The sequence below is a fragment of the Strix aluco genome, chromosome 20, assembly GCF_031877795.1.
Source record: "Strix aluco isolate bStrAlu1 chromosome 20, bStrAlu1.hap1, whole genome shotgun sequence".
NCBI lineage: Eukaryota > Metazoa > Chordata > Aves > Strigiformes > Strigidae > Strix > Strix aluco.
The window spans coordinates 12556339-12576639 of record NC_133950.1 but is presented as its reverse complement, the minus strand read 5'-3'; the positions used below and the strand labels follow the sequence as shown (position 1 = coordinate 12576639).

The following is a 20301-nucleotide window of genomic DNA, read 5'->3' as shown; positions in this document are numbered from 1 at the left end:
TTATTTCACCTCCCAAGTCCTCTGATGATTATTTCTCACTAGACTTTACTTCCCAGAAGAATTTTCCACATGCCTTATTTAATCCTGTGTCAACTGACATTACACAGGCATGACATACCTGCCTGCATTAACATCCCCTCTGCTGACATTCACTGCTCACTAAAATGGAAAGAAAAGTGTTGGAACAGATTTGTTCCCCCCCAAATACGTTTCTTGGGGCACATGTGCAGCTTTTGTTCCTCAGTATTAGAGTCCATCTCAGTTTCATAGAAGCTTCCCCCTCATCTCCCACATCTATTTTCAGCCTTTCTATTGACTAAAATTTCCTATAATATACTCTGGGGCTGGGCATTTCACCACCATCAGAAAAATAATCAGATTGACCCCACAGGTCACAACAGGGGCAGGTATATGGGGCCCCAAATCCCACCCAGGTTCCTTAGAGGCCACATGAGCTAAAGCAAAGATGTGGCAGGTTTCACTCCCCCAAAAACAGATGTTTCAGCTTCATCCATATAAAGCTTAGTCCCAGGTCACAAATTGGCCAGCTCTGCTCAAGCAGCACAGACTCAGCTATTTCCAGCTCGCAGGAATCGTGCTCATTTTAGCAGCATGGCTGTTCGTTATTTGGGATGAGTGTCCCCAGGGCAAGGAGGGCCCCGGCTTGTCTGGCCAAGGCTTTGGAAAAGGGAGCTGCAGGGAGGGAAGCACGCTGGGTTACTCAGTTACTCTAAATGTGCAGAACATCTTTAACTGATGTTCTGACTAAAAGTTTCAGGGCATCTCCGAGTTCTTTGGTGTGAATTTTTAAGTACCTTCAAATAAGGAACCCAAAGTTCTTTACAGACATTTCCACACCCAAAACAAGCTCCATTTTTGGTTCTGGTTCATATTTCATAGGAAAAAATCTTAATCAGCTTGGTGTTATCCAAACCTATTCCCCATTGCCACAAGAAATCACACAGCATTTTCCTAGGCTGAATCCCAACTAGTATTGTAAAATGCTCCATAAACTGCCAAAAAAATGCAGGCCTGTGGGCAATGAAAGCAGCAAGTCAAAAGCAGTGGTAGAAAAGAGATGAAGAGTCGTTTTGTGATTTAGGCCTGATGATGCTATGCTACTTCACTGACTAAATTCCCAAGGTCAACAGGAGTCTGGTCCCAACCCTGCATCCACCCACAGCTCCGCGTGGGCAGACTCCTGCAACAGCGCAGCGGTGCAAGAGCTGGACACACAGCCAAGAAGCAAAAAAAATCCTGTCTCTGCCCAGGCACAGGGCCCTGGGCCAAGACAAAACTCAGTGTGTAAGCTCCAAAGGGTCAGACCAAAAATCCTGGCCCATGCACAGGGATGACTTTCCCCTCGGTGCACAGGAATCCCTTAAGCAGGGCCCACGGCTGCGTTCGGAGGTTGGGTAGAGCACCACATCCAGCATCCTTGGGCACTGCTGCCTGCCAAGGGCTGCAAAGCTGCTCGGCTGCACTTTCCCATTTAAGGGTAAAGGGCTGATCCTGCCCAGCACTTAACTCTGCTCACAGGGAGCATCTCAGTCAGACCCTGCTGTGGGAATGTGGCTGGAAAAGAAAGAGATGGTGAGGCACTACAGAGGACTTAACCCTCCGTGCTGGCTCTGGCAGAAGGGTTACGCATGCCTGCTGCCTCTTCTATCCATAGTCTTGTAAGACAATAGCCTCCAGTGCATAAAGGCTTCACTGCTTCCTGATATAGCTCTTTAATTACAGAGCACTGGGAAAATTGATGTTTCCAGAGCAGATATGGCCCTTATTGTTTTTCTGGTTTACATCCTGCAGGGAATCAGGACTAAAGTTTAAAAAAAAAAGCCAGAGCCAATTATAAGCACTGGGGTCTGTTTGCTCCTCCTCCCAGTCCCAGCTCCTGAGGTCAGTAGGGAAAGCATCCAACAGTTGCAGAAAGACAGATTGTTTTAATTTAAACATTTGAGAGAGAGGCGGAGTGAGGGACTTTCTCCCAAAGTGTAGAAGACGTGATAATATGCCTCTCCCGATCCCTGCAAGACCTTGCGAGAGAACATTCCTAGCAGTTTTCCTATATGAGCACTCACCAGCATGTGCCAAAGGCAGTGACCAGGATGAAAACTGCTTCCTCCTCCCACCCTCGCATCACTTTTGGAGCACAGAAACGATGAGGGGATTCTTAGGGATCTGCCCTCCCTGTTACAAAAAGCAGAATATCCAACGGGATCAAGAGAAAAACATCAGCCTCAACAAGAAAAGCATCTGCAGCCACAGGGCTCCAGGCGAGTAATCCTTTATCCTTCAAGGAATCGACAGCTTTCCAAGATGAGACACTGAGCAGCCCATGGTCAGGGAACAGATGCTGTACTGCAGGATGGACAGATTTGTATCTTCTAGGGGAAACCCTCCGAGGGGCACGTCCAACGTGGCTCCTGCCCTGCAGCAGCTCTTCCTGCGTGGTGGCTCCCATGGTGTCACACCCCAGCCAGCACAGAGCAGCTTTGCTGGTCCTACACCTCTCACTACCAGAAGCTCTGTCCTGCCTGCCAGCAGCCAAACACACCTACCACCCACCTCATCTATCTGCAGAAATCTTTAATTTCCATGCAATATCAACACAAGGGTTACACACCCAATGCTTTCACCACACAATCCAGGCACAGTCCTCCCATGTGCATGGGCTACAAGCCATCAACTCCTGCCTTGCTACAGCCCGCAGTCAGCATCACACTATTGCATCATTAGCAAATGAGTCCCAGTTCCCAGTCATTTGATATTCAACACAAATTCCATGTGATTTTCAGCAACCTTGGATCAGAGCTATACTGGCAAATTCATTTGAAAGTTGTTTATGGAAGTGATCTTGCATTAGGTGGGCAAGAAAAATAGTTGGCTTGGTTTATTCTCCCCCATCAAAATACACCTTCAGTAGAAAATCAAGATTCTAAAGCTTTAGTTATTTTTTGGAGGAATATCTGTTTTACACCAGAGGATTGACTTCAGAACAGAAAAATCCAATGGCTAGAAATCAAAAATGCAAATATTTCTATGTACTGTCTCTCAGGATTCATATTCTGCCAAAATACCGAAGCAGTGCTTGACAATATGCAGGAGTGTCTGCCACAGCACACCACCATCTCAAATGGGCTGTGGATGTTTCCTTTCCAGGACAGTGAAAAGAAATTAGCCAAAATTCTGATAACCCCAGAGGAGGGTGTTTCAGCCATGCGAAAAGAGAAACCCGTAGGTACAGGAGCCTATGACTTAAAGGAACTACCCCATTAAAAAAAAGCATTAACAACTTCTGAACTGGCTTCTGTTTTCTGGCCTCCTGGCCACCACTGCTGTTTTATTGAAATTGCCCCAGCAGTATCAATTAAAGGAAAATTCTGGCCAAGTCCCCATTCTATCCCACCCACTTGGCATTAACCCATCCACAGCTCACTGCTCCCCTTTCCACACGTGCAACCCACGAGCCACATTTTTATTTTCAGCGCTCTGCCAGCATGGTTAACCAGCTGCCCGGGGCTTGTCGAATGAAGCTTTTGGGACAGAAATTAAAAAAAGCTTAACGTACAACTGGGCATTTACTAGGGCCAGGGCAGGGGTGGGCCCCTGCTTATCTCCAGGTACCCTGCAGACACCCATCCCACCGCCCTGCTTTGACGCTGCAGGTTCCCCCAGGATGGTGCAGGAGCCAAGCCAGGACCCTGCTGACACCCATCGCTCAAGGGACTTGTGTTTTCTCACCAGCATTTCAGGAGATACTGTCCCCATGACAGCACCTTCACAACACTACTAACCCTTGCTCTAAGCGTTGGAGGAAAGCAGCCAGGCTGAGTATTAGGAGTCTCCACATTGATTTGGAGGCCTTTTCTTCTGGGTACCATTGGATATATAAAGAAGCTGAGAACAAGAGCTTACTAACCCTACAAGCTCCAGCTGTTTGTTTTGCAGAACAGCAGCAGCAAGCCCAACGCTTCCAGAGAATCACCCTGATTTTCTCTACACAACCTACATCAGCAGCTGCTTTTGGAGGCCCTGGCAGCTACAACTGCCAAACCCCAGTTCCAGCCCCTTGCTAACTTTTAGGTGCTTGAACACTTCAGTAGATCTCAGCTGAGATTTACTCTTATAACTCCCTGAAAGTACGGTGAAACAGAGCTGTTTGGCACCATCTGAAACACCTCACTTGGAAGCTCCTTTTTTTCCATTTCTTCTGAGCCGAATGACACTTGTATTCACAGTGACTCATCTCCTTGACCTTTCTATTCACTTTTAATGGTGCAAGCTGGAAATAAGGGCATACAAACAATGCATTCATTATTCAGCTGGTGAACTGCAGCCCTCAGACCAAATCTCTACCCTGCAGCAGACGAGAACACACAGAGTAGGTATCTCATTCCAGCACATCTAGGATGAGCCCCCTCAAAGACCACACAAACCCACTGCTTAATTCATATTTGAGGGGTGCAGCTGAATGAGCTGCACCAAAAAAAAAAAATCAGTGTAAAATGCTGCAGGAGTAGAAGAAATCCTGGGAAACTGGCAGTGTCATCTCCAGGAATTCAGCTGCAATGAATTCTTGCTTAAGTATTGTCTTGGAAACAAAAAAGGGGGGTGGAGGGAAGAACAGCAGAGGAAAAGAGGCCAGCGAGGCTCTCCGTGAGGATACATGAGCTCAGCCAAAGCACAACTCTTTCCTGTATATCCATACTCAAGAAATAGAAACTCCAGCTGACATGCAAATGAAACTAAATCTGGCCACTAAAACTGACTGACAGTCCCTTCAAGCAGGGACTCCAGCAGACCCCTTAGTGACCTTTCTTCTCTCAGAGTTTCCCCCCATCAACTTCTTACAGCATTTCCAGCAGAGCTGCAAACTCCCCTGTCCTTTGCAGTGAAGTGCAGAAAGGCAAGGAAAGAGCTTTAAACTGTTTCTTTAAAAGCTGAGCCAGGAAAAAACTTATTACTTTATCTACTCTGAAAGCATTAGCATCTCCCTGGCTGCAGATGCACAGCTTGATCCAGGCAGGGATGGCATACAGGGTCATCCCAAACTGACAGATTTAGCTGCATTTAAACTAGGCAGATTATTCAGGTGTTCAGCAAGCTGCAGCTTCCCAAGGAGAATGAGAGGTCCCCCAAACATGCACTCCATCCCTCATTAGGAAAAGAGGGTACCTAGTGCCTTTGGGTGACATCCAGACACTGTTCAGACTAATGAAAAGCTGTCCCTGAGAACAGCAAGACTAAGGTTTGGCCTTCAACTCTTTCTCCAGTTAATCTAGAGCATCAGGGCTGAGCACCACAACAAATACAGCATCAGGCACGGGAGACTTCAAGACATCAAACTAAACCCACAGGGATGAATGCACTTAGCCCACAGCCTGTGGCAGAGCACTCAGCAGCAAAATACGCTGGAATTACTTTCTTGCATCAACAGAACAGCTGAATGTCACCACCCCAAAGTCAGCTGAAGAGCAGACTGACATCAGCTTACCTGGCCTCCTGTTCCTGCCCACAGCACAGGCTTAGCATGCAAAACCCTGCAGGGATACCCAGCTTCAGGATACAGCACCCCACTTTATTTGCATTCCTCCACCTTCTAAATGTTTTTTTTCCCAGTAAACTGAAGCATGTGTGTGGCTCAGATCCTCTGCCTGCTTGAGATTTCATTTATAGATCTAATGCTTCCAAGTCAATATAACAGCATGGTGCTCTGTACTATACCCCATCATATAACCTGCAAGAAATCTGTCCAAATCTGAAGATAAAAACCAAATAACCTTCTGGATTTGCAAAGTGAGGCACTAGTGTTGCTAGACAGGAAAACATCTCCCAGAAAGGAAAAGTATTTTTAAAGTAGAAAACTCCTAGACCACAACCACTAACATAACCTGAGGCACAGGAATTGAAAAGAGACTCTCAGAACACTGCAGTGCCTGGAAACACACATCTTGTTGGCATATCAGAATTTGTGTTAAAGCAACACCTCCATGCCAGGTTCCATACAGGCAGACAGGGTCAGGCCCCAGGGCATGGGAAACATGGGGACTTGCCTAAGGGCTGGGAGAAAAATCTGCAGCAGAGGTTAGGAATAAGCACTGATGTAGCTCATTCCACTCATTCAATCCCCAAACTATCCTTCTTCTCTCCAGTTTATTACACAATCTTGAAGGAAAACTCCAGCATTGTAAATACATTAATACCATTTTCGTCGTTTCAAAAAATGACATCTCTCAACATTGTGAAAGCTTCCAGATGATGCTAAGAATCCTGTCGGCTTCTGGAGAGAAAAAGAGCCCAGACTCAGAGCAACCAACCTCAAAAATGCCTTTTGTGTAGCTCCTTCATTTATTTATTTTAGTTCTAAAGATTTTCCAGACACATCCATAGAGAAACCACAGCATCATTTGGACAGTTCACTCAGTGCTAGGCTTCATTTCAAGAGCCTTGAAACTTGCCAACAGTAACCCAGTGGCTAATTATAACATGTTGCCAACTTAAGTTTTTTTCCATATAACATTAGATTTTAACAAAACTTTTCCATTCTTTCATGTCTCAACTTTTTTTTCCTGGTTTCACTCATTCTTCCCATACTGGAGTTTTCTTTGTTTCACACAAAGATTTTATTTTGAAGAAAAACTAACAGCTCACAAACTCTGTACCTATCACAAGCTCCAATCTAGCTAAGTAAGAACAAAATCTTTGATATGCAGCAGCAAGGTCAGGCTGCAACTAGAGAAGACAGTCCCAGGAGCCCCTCTCAAGCAAGCCAGGGGGACAAAGGAGAGGGAATGTGCTGCCTACATTAACAACAGCTGAAGGTGTAAGTAATGAACAGGCAACACCAGGAGACAGAACAGTCTTAAGGATCTGAAGATTGCATTCTGCTTGCCTTGGTCAAAGATTTGCACCCACAGCCAAAACAAGGAAGCTGCTAAGCTCAGGCCACTGCTATGCTTCGCTGATGCTCAGCCAAAGGGGGACAGCCAAACTCCATCAATGAAACCATTTCCTGATACAGATGTGGGGCTCTCTGCCTTCCCCAGAAAGCAGAAGACAGTGTCCACCTGGAAGGGTTTTCCCTTTCAAAAAAATCTTCTAAAACCTTCCCAGAAAGCCACCATGCCATTGAGCAAGGAATAAAAACCTACCAGCATCTTCAGATTGCTATTCCTGACATCTCTGTACAACAGCAGCACTCCAAAGGGGTCATAACCAGAGAGAAATCCAAATAAAAATACCAAAAGCTGAAAAAGGCACTGAGCAGTCCTGATCCAGAAGGACATAACCAATCACTGAGAAGCATCTACATCTCAGCAGAACCAGAGCTTGGCAGGAAGAACAGGAGGAACAGTGCCTCTGGTTGCATCAGCCCTCCCTTGGGGCTCCCCACATCAGCTGATCCAAGGGGGAACACCCTTTGTGGGGACAGGGTCTCCCAGCACAATGCCAGTACCAGATGCTACTGCTTATATCAGACTTGCCACATATCCAAGACAGATCATCACACTCCATAATAAAATGATGATAAAAGTCAAGGACCTACGCAGATAGGGCAGGGAAACCAGTGGTGATTATCAAACTGAACTCCAGAATAACTCATGTGTGCACATACCTCTGTGGTGACACTGACTTTTACTGTGGGACAAATCCTGCGGATCTTAAATTTGACCTAATTCCAGCAGATGACTGTTTAAGGCCTCAGCACTCCCAAAATATCCTCAACAGCAGCAGTGTCAGACCTGCAGCAGACTCAGGGCTTTCCTAAATGCGTGATGAGTATAAGTCTACACTGGATAAAAGCACAGAACAGGGAGTGGAAGAAGTCTTCCTCAGACTTTTTTCATGTGGAGAAAAGGTGTGTTTTGTGGTTCGTTCCTGGTTTAGTTCCCAGACAATTCCACTCTCATTTTAAACAGCAGTTTCCATTTACCAAAATCTAGGTATTGAAGAGTTATAATCATGTTTTCAACAGAACTCAAGTAATGTTTTACACCTTTCTCTGCACAATAATTCATTTTATAGAATGATAGCTGCATCCTGCGGATAAAACTCCTGCTAAACAAAGCAGGCAAGAGCATACGTGGGCGAGTGTGTACATACGTGATGAAGTGCCAAATTTATACTTGTAACCCAGCAGGGATTTCCCCTGTCTTAGGAGCTGCTGCACTTCAAAGTCACTTCACACAAGAGCAGAGCACGAGCTCCAAGTAGCATTGCTCTTCCCAAATCACCCCAGAGCTGGGCACCTCCACCCCGAACCACAGACTGGTCCTTACTAATGCCAGTGCCACCCAGCAGGACAGAGCAGCTCCTAACTCAACCCTTTGGAAGTCCTTCGAGGCCAAGCAGCCCCCACCAGTGTCATCTGCTTGAACAAGGTATTAGACCCATCTCCGCACCTGCAGCGTTTGCTGCCATCCAACAACCACGGGGGCTCAGCTCCCCGCTCTTCCCAGCTCCCACCATTCTCCAGACATATTTGCAGGCAACCACGCAAACACATAAATAGTAAAACCATGAATCACCATGGTGATACCTCATTTGAGCACTTTTTTTTCCCACATACACTATCTCCCCAGGGGCCAGCTGGCCTGTCCCCCCTTCCCTCCATCTGCCCTTGTAGGTTTGCTGGGCCAGAGAGCCCCTAATCCTCAATCTGCTCATGTGGAAGCATTCACAGCTGTATTGCTCCATGCAGTTTTTCTGAGTGTAGACTTTCATGTTTACACAGAGTAATTGGCATCCATCCTCCACCTGCTTTGGGAAGGGCAGCACCACAATCCAGCCCCAGCATCCAGAGAGTATGAGGAGAGCGAGGCCACAGAGCAGGTTGAAGAATCAGGGTGTAAGCAAATAATAGAAAAATTAGTAGTTAAAAAATTGCCAGTTTGCTTTACCTCTACAGAAGGGAAAAAGCCCAGGCTGAAGAGCATTTTCCTGGAAAGTACTCCCACAGATTTCTGAAGTCCAAACAAAACTCAAGATTACATAAAATGCTCCTATAAATGGTACTTCACACAAATGCCTCTGCATTAGTGGCATATGCCACAGCAGTGCCTTCTGCTTCTCAGCATCTGTTGCCATGCTTTGTCTCATCTTAAAGAATATATCTGTAATTCAAAGCAGTTGTAAGAACACACACTCTAAGCCTATACCCTGAAACCAGGCTGCAGGACAGAAGGGGAAACTAAGTCACCAAAGCAGAGATGGACAGACAGCATCAGGACCAGACATCATCTTCAGTGTCAGAAGAAAAGCAAGTGGGCATGTGCTACCAAGAGTGACAGGACATCTACACAGCATTAAGGGTCTGCGCCTCTGGGCCAGCGGCAAGGATTTCCACATTGGAGCTCTGAGAAAGAGACAAGCTACTTCAAAATTAGAACTGTTACACCAAACATCACATACAGCACAGCTGCTGGTACCAGACATACAGGAAAACAGCACTCAAATTAACTTCTCTTGGGACCCACAAGTAGGGTATGGCCAGTTAAATAAGGCTCACACTCCACACCTGCACCAGAGGTGGGAGATCAGAGCAGGAGCCACGTTACTGAGTCACACCCCAAAGGCTTCTGATGGATTAGTACATCCCCTGCAACACTATGGTGTGACTGCAAGTTATCCCAAGACAGAATACTACTAGTTCGATTTGCTCTACACTTCAAAAAGGAATGAACCTGAAAAGTCCACCTCTTTCAACAAAATGTAAGGGGCAGGGAGAGTAGTCATTTAAAATAAGGATGCACATCCCCTTTACAGTCCCTCCCTACTTGTTCTAGGGCAGACTGTCTGCAAGCAGTAGGAGTAACACCAAGACGGTTTTGTTTATTGGATTACTCTTGCTCTTAAAAAGAGGTTTTATATAGGAGGATCCAGTATTAGAGATCCAAGCTAGCAATGCCAGCAGCCAAGTCCACACTGCTGTCCCTCTTTGTACACCAAAGATCAGCAACTCCTCAGCAGGTTTTGCCTTAGAGCTACCCCTAAAGACCAAAGACAAATTGGGATTCCTCCAGTCTCCAACACATTATTGCCCAGACAACAGTGCAATGCTTCATCCTGAAGAGCTAAAGTTCCCGTTAGCTTTGGTGGGAGCCGACAGAACCGGCTGCTTGACCGTGAGGCTGACACCAGCTCCCGCACCCAGCACAGCTACGGCACCGCGGGGAGGCGAGCGCAGGAGCAGCCTTCAAAAACCACCTTGAAGGGAATGGTCAGCAAAGATTTTTTTCATTTTGACCCCAGCTTACATAGAAGAATAATATATTACCTCAGCTGAATGCCTCCACTGCATCCCCTGGATGGGGCATGTCCAACAGCTGGGTGCTTTTAAGTTACAAAGTCCTGTTCCAATCTGGCAATACATTGACAGCATAATCCAGGTTTTACACTGGAAATCAGATCTGCCATCAATTCCAGACTTATAAAGTCATATGTCTTCTTGTAAAACAATATCAACACTTTTGATTGGCAAAATATTAAACAAAACACTTCTAACTGGCTGGATAAAGATTTTTTTTTTTAGCTCATTCTAGATGACTGGGGAAGAGCCAGGGAGAGAAGCAACAGATGGTAACAGGATACTTCATAATTTCCAGCATTTTTATTTCTTTTAAAGGGCATGCCATGTATTCTTATTATGCTTTTCTTTGCCACTAAAGGAAACTGCTGCTTCCAAAAATCTTCACCCAGAAACCTGATTCAATTTTATAGGGATTTGTAAAAGCGGAGGCAGATTCCAACTTTGTCTGTGGGTTAGATTTTTGTGTGACATCATCTGTTAAAATATGGGAAAATCTGAGCTGGAATGGCAGTGTTCAGAGGCAGTTCAGTTCGTGTCGCCTTTGACACTGCTATTTCTCTATTTTTCTAGAAACCCTCTGCAAAGTGTCTTCCCCCTTCTTTGGAGCCACCTGATGGATCTGCTTCTGAAGATTACAGAGAAGATTCACCTCTCTCCAAACAGAGAAACTAAAATGAAACTGAAACAAACAAACTGAGCTGAAATAAAACCAAAGAGAACTTGGAAGGATTTAAAAAAGAGCTACAGAGAGCATTAGTCAATGCCATCAGCTGTCCCAATCTGACTCCTCCCTCAGCCAAATTATTTGATGTCCTATTAGGAGGCTCATTAGGAAAACTCAAAGCCTTTCACTGCAAGAGTCATTACTTGGAGCTGCACATTAGCCCTACAAAATCTCTCCAGCCACCCACCACAGCATTAGCTCCGGCCAGCCCTCTGCTTCCTGCAGCTGCAGCCCACAGCTGCACCCCGAAGTTTTAGAAAAGTCACCAGGTAACTTGAAAACAGGCTAAAGGTCTTACACTGAGGCTGTCTGAAGGATATATACCAACAGGCAAAATGCCCAAGGATGCTCCGGAACCATTCAGACTTTAGCAGAGACAAAAGTCAAAGGAACACTTTGTCATCTTTCCTTTGAAAGAGTTGAGACTGGGAATAATTCAGTTTTCAACTAATACAAAGTAACAGAGCAGCCTGACAAGCTGGCTGCGCAAAAAGGGAGCTCAGGATGCACTAGTATCATTCCAGTATTCTTCTAGTCCAGAAACTGCTCTAAGTCTGATACTTTTGCCACACAACAAACTCATGGTAGCTCCGACCGCTGTTAGCTTTTCCTGCAGTGATGTTCTAGAGGCATTTTATTCATTGACTAGCAACTTATTTTCCATCTTGCTCAGACTTTGCAAGCACACCATTAATGAAAGCATTCCTCATACGCCCACCTTCTCTTCCTTAAGGTCATTTTAAGAGCATCAAAATTGCAGTAATTTGCAATCATGCCGCTATATACAGAATCCCACACGCATTTGTCCTGGTAACACACAAACCACCCTGCAAACACCACTGCCTGGGCTTCCCAGGAAAAAATACCCAGAGCACATAAAAATCAAGCATGAAAACTGAATCCCAGACAGCTCTGCTCTTCGGGGCACTTCTCAGTTTCTCGAGTTACCCTGCAGAACTCCATCTACTTTAACTTTTTAGATTTCAAAATCAGCCTTGCCAACGAACCGCTTCGCAGTCTTCCCCTTGAAATACAACGTAAGACCTCAGAGCGCCGATGCCTCCAAGTGTCCACTACAAACTCAGAAAACACTCTGAAAACACACAGAAAACTTTTCCAGCAAACCCACAAGTCTCCATCTGCCCTCCTCTGGCATTTCACAGCCCACCCGGGGAAGGCAGACATTTGGAGAGCAGAACTCTCGAAACAAACCCAAAGCCTCCACTTAGGGAAATAAAGTGCTTAGTCCCACTCCTGCATGACTGTAAAAAAAAAAAATGACATTCCAGGGTTTTTCTGGCTGCGTGTCTAGTGCTGTTGCACATCTGGCAGTTCACAGAGCTTCCCTCTTGCTCCACTCCACAGCCACAATTTTAGGGAGAAACCCCTGCAAATTGGGGCTGGCGAGGCGAGGGGACTGAGGCAAGCCTTGGGGTCCCCAGCAAAGCTTTTGTGGACCGAGATCTGCCGCTTTGATGTGCAGAGGGGAGAGCAGATTACTTCTGGACAAAAAGTTTCTTCTCCTCAAGGAGGAGGAACTACAAGGCGAGAGGTTCCCAGTTGACTAAATATCTAGTCACATATATATATATGCAGATATATAAAGAACTAGAGCCTCCAGAAACACACATCCTGACTTTTGCTCCAGAAAAACGAGCCCAGCAACAGGCAGCTCTGCTCTAAGAAAGGCGAATAAAGTATTGTTTTAAGTTTTTTCCCCTTTTACGGGCCCCCTGACAAATGGCATTCAGAAACTCGGGCAGCTAAAGGAGGTTGGGTGGGTTGGTATGGTTTGTTTTTTTGTTTTTGTTTTGGGTTTTTTTTCCTTTTTCCGGAATGCACCGAGTAAGAAAGGACAAATGTTTTGCCCCTGACAAAAGCCACCTCGCCCTCCCCACCCCGCACGGCTCCCCCCGGCCCCGCACGCCGCTGCCACCCGCCTCCCTCCCGCGGCCGCCGGGACTCGCCGCCCCGAGGTCCCGGGGATGGGCGGGGGGGGGCTCGGGGGCCGCTTACCTGCCCGGCCGAGGGACAGGGCACCCAGCAGCACCAGGGCAGCGGGTACCGACCAGCTCCGTATCCAAGTGCGCCTTTTCCACCGCGTGTGCGTATCCATGGTCCACAAAAAACGGGGCACCAACTCGGGACAACTCGGGGGGGCGGGGGGGAAAGGGCGAAATAAAAAAAAAAATATATATATATACACGCACACAAGCGAAGAAAAGCCACTCAGACCCCCCCCGCCAGCCCCCCCCGGAGAGCAGCCGCTTTATAAAGCCATGGGGCGGGCGGAGGGCTGTCGGGGGCTCCGCCGCGCTCACTCCCGGCCCCTGCCTGCTCCTGCAGCGAAAAAACTTTTCTTTCTCTCCCCCCACCCCCCTTTTTTTTCCTTCTTTTAAACCCAAGGCAAGAGTTTGTCAATCTCGGAGCCGCGCAGCAAATCAGGGCCGGGCGGTGCGGCCCCCCGGCCCGGCCCCGCCGCCCGCCCCCCCACCGCCCCCCCGGCCCGGCCCCGCGGCAAGTTTGAACGCTGCGGGGCTGCCCCGGCCCCCAAAACCGGGTTTTCCTCCCCTTTCCCTACAGGAATTAGCACCAGGCGGAGTTTTCTCTCCCTTTCCCAGCCCCCTGCTCTTTCCGACTCCCGAGGGAGATAGGGCCCGGGGCTTGTGGAAGCATGAAAAAATGCAAGGATTTGGCAAAAAAAGTGAGGCCGCCGCTACAAAACGCGCATGCAAAGGGTAAAAGTGCAAAAGCAGGAAGGAGTGGAAAGGGAAGGCGGCATCCCCTGCCAGGCTAGCTGGGCGGTGGGGTGGCAAAACCCTCCTCTGGCAGGCAAGCAAGGAGGCCAGCGAGGGGTGAAAACGCTGCTGGGACCCCCCCCCCCCCCCCAGCACAGCTTGTCCTGGGGTCCAGCCCCAGCACCTCTCTGCTCCTGAGGCTCTCCGCCCCGCACATCACACTGGTAAACATCAACTTTAAATGGCTTTGTTTTGGCATTGTATAGCAACAGTATTAGAACAGCACTGAGAAAAAACAAACAAACATCAAAGCTGATGTGAGTTCCCCAGGCCAGATCCACCTCCAGCAGTGCCCTTCCCTCGGGTCCCAGGAGAGGACAACCCTCACACTGTAGGACTACGTGGCACAATGCTGTAGACCCCTCAAAACCAAGATCAGGTTATCTGGAGACCAGAGAAGGAAAAACCACCAAATACAGCGCCCTCCCGTCACTAAAACTCTTTGAAGACACTTGCTGGTATCAATACTTGTCAGTGCCATTAAAGATCCGAACATCACTGCTAGCACACATCCAGGTGACAGCCCCAGCTCCTCTGACTGTACTGATTTTCACAGAGCAGCCCTTTCACCTATAGATTTATACCCTGAGCCACACCAAAGCATCATCCCAGCCCTCCTCAGTCCTTGCAGAGCAGCATCCTTAAGGCCTTCATCATCCACAAGAAAAAAAAAAAGCACTGCTGTCACCTGAACAGCCACACTGTGCCTACCCACACTCTAGTCTTTGTGGGCTCCATCATCCCACACTGCAAGAACCTGGGCTGTCACTGGCCTTTAACATATACCAGGAGGGCAACGTTTGAGCTCGGGGTCACTCATCCTGTCTCTACTTTGGGCTGTCTGATGGAAGAGCTCAGCACAACAGGGGCTTCTGTTGAGCTTTAGCTAGTCATTCAGCATAAATCTTTGACCTGCTGGAGAGTTACTCGGATGGATAATTGATATCAAATTAACACATCAAAACCTACAAGCACAGGAGGCCAAATCCCACCAGATCAAGCAAAGGGAAAGGGGGTGCTCTCAGTGCACTCAGCTTGCAGCCTAATAAAGAAGTTATCTAGTAGTTCAGTTGAGAAGAGCTGTAGGAATTCTCTCCCTTTACCACTGAACCTGTTGACATGCCTTCCCCCTCCTACCAGCCTCCCCGTGAAACTGGAAAGGCTGGAGGATGAGCCACACGCAAGAAGAGATTCTCTGCTGAAAGAGCCTTTCACCAGCGAGGCAAAAGGCAGGTTGGCTGCAAGCCCCTGAGTCGGGAGCTGGGAGGAGACACGCAGCGTGCGTGTGCTGGCTGCAGCCACGTGGAGGGTGGGTACGGTGCCAGTGGCACTCCCGGGCAAATCTCTCAGATGAAAGCCCCTTCCAGTTCTTGCCTTTCATGAGTAACCAGATGACTAAAGGCTGGCGAGACAAATGAAGTGATGCTCCATATCCAGGAGGAGCCTGGAGGCAAGTTCTTCCAGTACAAGTAACACCTGTGCAGCCCTGCAAACACCACTGCAGAGCACCCACTGGATGAGCCCAGCAGTGACAGTGGCCATCACCACCGCACCTCCCTCCTGCTTTAAAATATCCCACTTCTCACAGCAACCATCCTTTCTGCGGGCTCACAGCTGCCTCTGGTACAGGGCAGAGCTGCTATTCCACAGCTCAAACACTGGATGAGTGATGCTTTCTCTCCCCTCCATTTGTATGGTCAGTGAGGCATCTCCAGCATACGGAACAGCTAAAAGCACCAGCAGACCCTGTGGGTTGCAAATACCCTCCCCCTTGCCAGTAACCCTTCTTATTATGATAACAAAGTCATAACTTGATCCACAATATTTCTATGGATGCCTGGTCACCCCTGAGAGGCACTACCAGCCTCACTGACAGAGGTGGTGTCTGATTTCAGCCCCAGTTACACAGATGCCAGGATCCTGGGTCTTCTCATCTCAGACTGGCATTTCTGATCATACAACCAGCTCATTGTTTTGCGATGAGACCCTGTTTTGTCTTCTCCACCTGCAAGTGAAAATCCCAGTAACACCTGAACACTGTAGCCAAAGTGTTGACAGTCCCTGCCCTTCCAGAGGCAAACAGCTATAGGAAGGGGGATAAAGCACCAAAAGCACTGCAGACAAGGGAATAAAAGCAGCTCAGAGCAGTACACTCTTACATACCACCCATTTTCTGAGGGCTCTCAACTCCAGAAGCAAGACAGATTGCCCAAACCTGGACCCACATCAGATACAAAACAACTTTGTTTTACACCAGTTGAGAACCTGGCCCAGGGAGCTTTTGCTGAGCAGTAAGCCTGAGTTTCCAGGTGATTTAGGAACTTGCACAGACCTGTTCGCCCCTCCTTGACAATAACAGAAATACAGAAATAAGCTTGTAATGGCAAACTGGAAAATTCCAGCATCCGTGTGCCAAATTTAAAGAGGCAACCTCTGAGTCGGAATAGGCCAAATCACCTGGTGGTGCAAGCTCTGAGTAGGTTCACATGAGCTGGGTTGGTTGACACCAACTGCAAATCCCTCCAGCAGCCAGTCAGGGTAACCTCTGAATAACCAAAGGAATACATTGCAGCAGTGACAGATGGCCAAATATCTTGAAGGAACAGCAGTTTATAGAAGTATTTTCATGACTAAAAGCATCTTGAGCCCAGCTGGCTGTTGTTTATAGGATTGAGGACACATTTGTGAGCTCTCCAAAAAAAAGCTTAAGATACATAGGTTGAAAAAGTTTAAATCATTTATATGCTATGAAACCAGACATGATCATTCAGCCAAAAACCCCAAAAGGGCATTATACTGTAGTCTGAAAGTAAGTATTGGGATAATCAGAAAGAATAGCCCTAGGTGTTACTGATAACCAATTACACCCTACGACCAGCTGATGAGAACAGGCTGAAAATGAGACTCTTTGAATTGCCTGAGCTGTTGTATAAATAATCAGGAAAGACAACTGCTCTCAGGAATGATTTCAAATACTATTTATGAAGAGCACACATCTAAAAAGACAACTTTCCTCTGCAATCTTACAACCTGCCTTTATTCTTTGCAAAGATATAAACACAGTTGCATCCCTACCCCTAACTCCAATTTTATGATTTGCCTTATGCTGAAGTCACAATCCTGACTTATGATCTCACACCTGTCGCCATGGAACTGATTGCTCTCAATTTCAGCTTAAGAAAAAAAAAGAGAATTTAGTGCTACTGAAACATTTTGGATTGAGACTAGAAAAATAACACTATCCACTTATCCACAGAGGAAGCACCACATCTGGTATCCCAAAGCTGGACACTGTCTCAAGCCTCAGTGCTCTGTACAGTCTCTAATCTGAGCAGCGTTCACTGTATTATCCAGGACTGTTCACATCCATTCCCACTCTCTTGAAGAGCTGCAACGCAGCAGCAGCTTCCCCAATGCCCTAAAACCTTCCTGAAAACACTGTTGTGAACAAAGGCCATCACAAATCCATATTTATAGAACATGGTGATGGGTAGCACATCAACACTGATACTGCAATACTTTGAGCTATCAGGGGATCCCAAACATGTAGAGCAGATACTGTTATGTTCTAGTTAGACCCCAGGCTGGCTGATGACATGATGAATAGATCCAACAGGTACCTCCCAACTGTGGAAAATGTGCAACTCTTTCTAGAGTTAAAATTTTTTCTTCCAGAAAAACACAAACCAGAAATAAAACCACCACCACTCCTGTGGTTAAGCACCTGTTTTGGCTTTGCAGGCCAGTTTTCTTTACAAAAGAGCTACAGTCCTGTGGAGTCGAGGAGCTGGACAGCCAATTCTCCCCGATCCCAGCTGCTCTGATGGAAATTCAAATCTGATTTTTGCCATGAGGTGGCACCAGGACAAGCCCCATCAGTGGAAAGAGCAACCAACACAAGGTGGGGCTTGTTTTTTGACTATGAAACATTTAAACATACAAAGAGGTTTGTTTAATAAAGGAAATAGCATTATAAAGAGAACAGACTTTCCACTCCTCCTCTTTTTCCAGTGTTGCTGCCTTCTCTTCACTTTCATGTTAATAACTCCGAGCCTTGTGTTTGAACCATACTGATCTATTAAATGCAAAAGGACAAGTTGCACCATGGTGCCTATTGAGGAGGATGAACTCAGTTCATTTTCCTCCCCTTTCATCTGGTTCTTCTCCATGCCCAGTGCCAGCCTGGAAGACTGGTAGGAGTTGCCATTTCCTCTCCATATCCCTGTTTTTTATTTCCTCATGCCCTATGATCTGCGGTCAGTGGCCCAGGCTAAACCCTATATAATCTGTCTAGACTTCAGGGAGATAATCCTTGGTACTATGGAAAGTGTTATGTTAAACCACGAGGCTGCACATTAACAAGGACCTGTAACTTACCCTATGATCTTCGCAAGGGTCAAAAAAGGAAGACCTTCCCAAGTGACTTGGACTAAACTCTCACTGACCCCAGTGAAGGTTTCGTGGAATATTGACCACATAGTTCATTTTCTAGCTCCAGTTTGTCCATCATAATCATGTCTGAAGATTAAAGGTGAGCCCAAACCACAAAGCTTATGTACAGGTCCAAAATCACTCAGCAACATCTGGCTTCAGGGGCTGAGCTTGGGTGCCCGTTAGGAATATTTTCATCTAGATCACTGTGGTGTCCATTTTCAAGCCTATCCACTGGGAAGGCTTTTAATGTTTTCCTCAGGGATGAATGGGGATGAGCAGGAGTCAAATGAACAGATGACAACGTACTTCTCATGCACCTCCCCTTTTTGGATGTTAATGGTGATCACAAGTTTATTTAACATTCCATCTGCCAGGACCACAATACATTCTTTTCAGCAACTCTTAGGTTACAGCAGTTTTTTCCCCTCTCATTGTTATTCCAAAAATGCAGATGTGCAGTTTTGCTGGTAGAGCCCAGTTTCAAGAACTGAGGTAAAGGCAGCAGGGAGGAGAGCAACATTTCCTGAAATGATGACCAGGACAGACGACAGCTGTGCTCATTTCCAGCAACTTTCCCCCATTACCTACCTCTTCAAGCAATCACTGTGCCATTTTTGCCAAATATTCCATGCACAGTTATTTGATATTAGTAAAGACCATCTTTGGCAGCTTGTAAGCATAAGCAAGATTTGGTGTTGTACTAAGGAAAAGCCAGCAATTGATTTTCTCCTACCACATGTAGCTACAATTAGCTTCTGTGCTCAGAGCTCTTTCCTAATGAGAGATGTGCTAGAATCCTACCCAGGAAAGCCCCAAATCCAAAATATAAATTGCTGGAAATCCTGGGATATCGGACTAAGTCAGCAGAAGTTGTAAATCTTGATCTATAGGATATGGAATAACTTTTGCAAGCATGGCAACCCAACTTCTTCCCTGCAGAGCTTTCTCAGAAAGAGCCATCTCTAAAGACATCTGTGCAGTTGGGGAGGGGGGGCATTACAACAGTTCCAAGGCTCTGTACTCTCAAAAGCAGCCCATGCAACCTGAATAAGTGCTACCTACACACATGTGAGGGTACAACACCAAGCACCTAGAGTTTAGGGCGTGCATGGGATTACTGCATGAAAATTAAATAGCACAAAATTCAGGTTAAGATGTCAGGAAAAAAATCCTTACATTAAGATCTCCTCAGCTATGGAAGAGCTGTTAGACTTCCCAAAGGAAGTGGTGAAAAATCCCATTGCCTGAGTCACATCAAATCAGTCTGGACAAATCTATACGCTGCTGGGAACAATACTGCCCTGGCATGAGAGTGGGTTGGATGACCAGAGAAATCTTTTCCACTGATGGTTTCTGTAACTCAGTAATCCTGAAAAAATTTGGGTGAATTTCACAAGAAAGTGTGGTAACACTGCTAAGGCAAGGCTCATGGCTTCTGCTCCCACCATTGAGCAAGTGGGTTACAGCCTTCTCCTGCCTTTGCTGGCACATACAAGATCCCAGCAGGCCTTCTGCCCATTTGACCTGCTGACTGTGGTACACTCTTCTGGACAAAGAATGGCATTTTCTAGGTTTTCAACATAACACAAGCTGGCAAAAAAAAAATCACAAGTGTTTTTTTCATCCCTATGAGCAGTAACAATACAAAAATTTGCATGTTCTACATATGTCCAAGCACACCCCAAATTAGCATAATTTATGAATTATTCTACCCAGGTCTAGTAACTGATTAAAGCATCCCAATACATTTCTGTTGCATCAGCTGATGGTCTTTTCATCCCCTAGTCCTTCCTCAAAAAAAAAGAAATAGAGCAACTTAAAGCTTAGAGATTTTATTTTACCAAGCAATTTTCATCCCCATTTTCCCTTTAATGTTTCTGTCCATTAACCATGTAACACAATTTCCAGGCAGCTATTTCCATTTATAATTTTGTTGCATTAACTACACCAAAAATGGCACATTCCGTAGATTCCCCTTTGATTTCACAAGATTACAGGTTCATTCCACTGAGGGCTTCTGGAGTGACAAA

General features: G+C 46.5%; 1 protein-coding gene across 2 annotated transcripts in view; it reads right to left on the bottom strand.

The window, feature by feature from the left end:
• Positions 1–13357, bottom strand: part of COL5A1 (collagen type V alpha 1 chain) — a 160499-nt gene extending 147142 nt beyond the window's left edge. For both annotated transcript variants that reach the window (XM_074846323.1, XM_074846324.1), the window contains exon 1: positions 13056–13357. In XM_074846323.1, the coding sequence (XP_074702424.1) occupies positions 13056–13155 (100 nt within the window). In that variant the 5' untranslated portion in view covers positions 13156–13357. The remainder of the gene's footprint in view (positions 1–13055) is intronic.
• Between the last annotated feature and the right edge of the window lie 6944 nt (positions 13358–20301).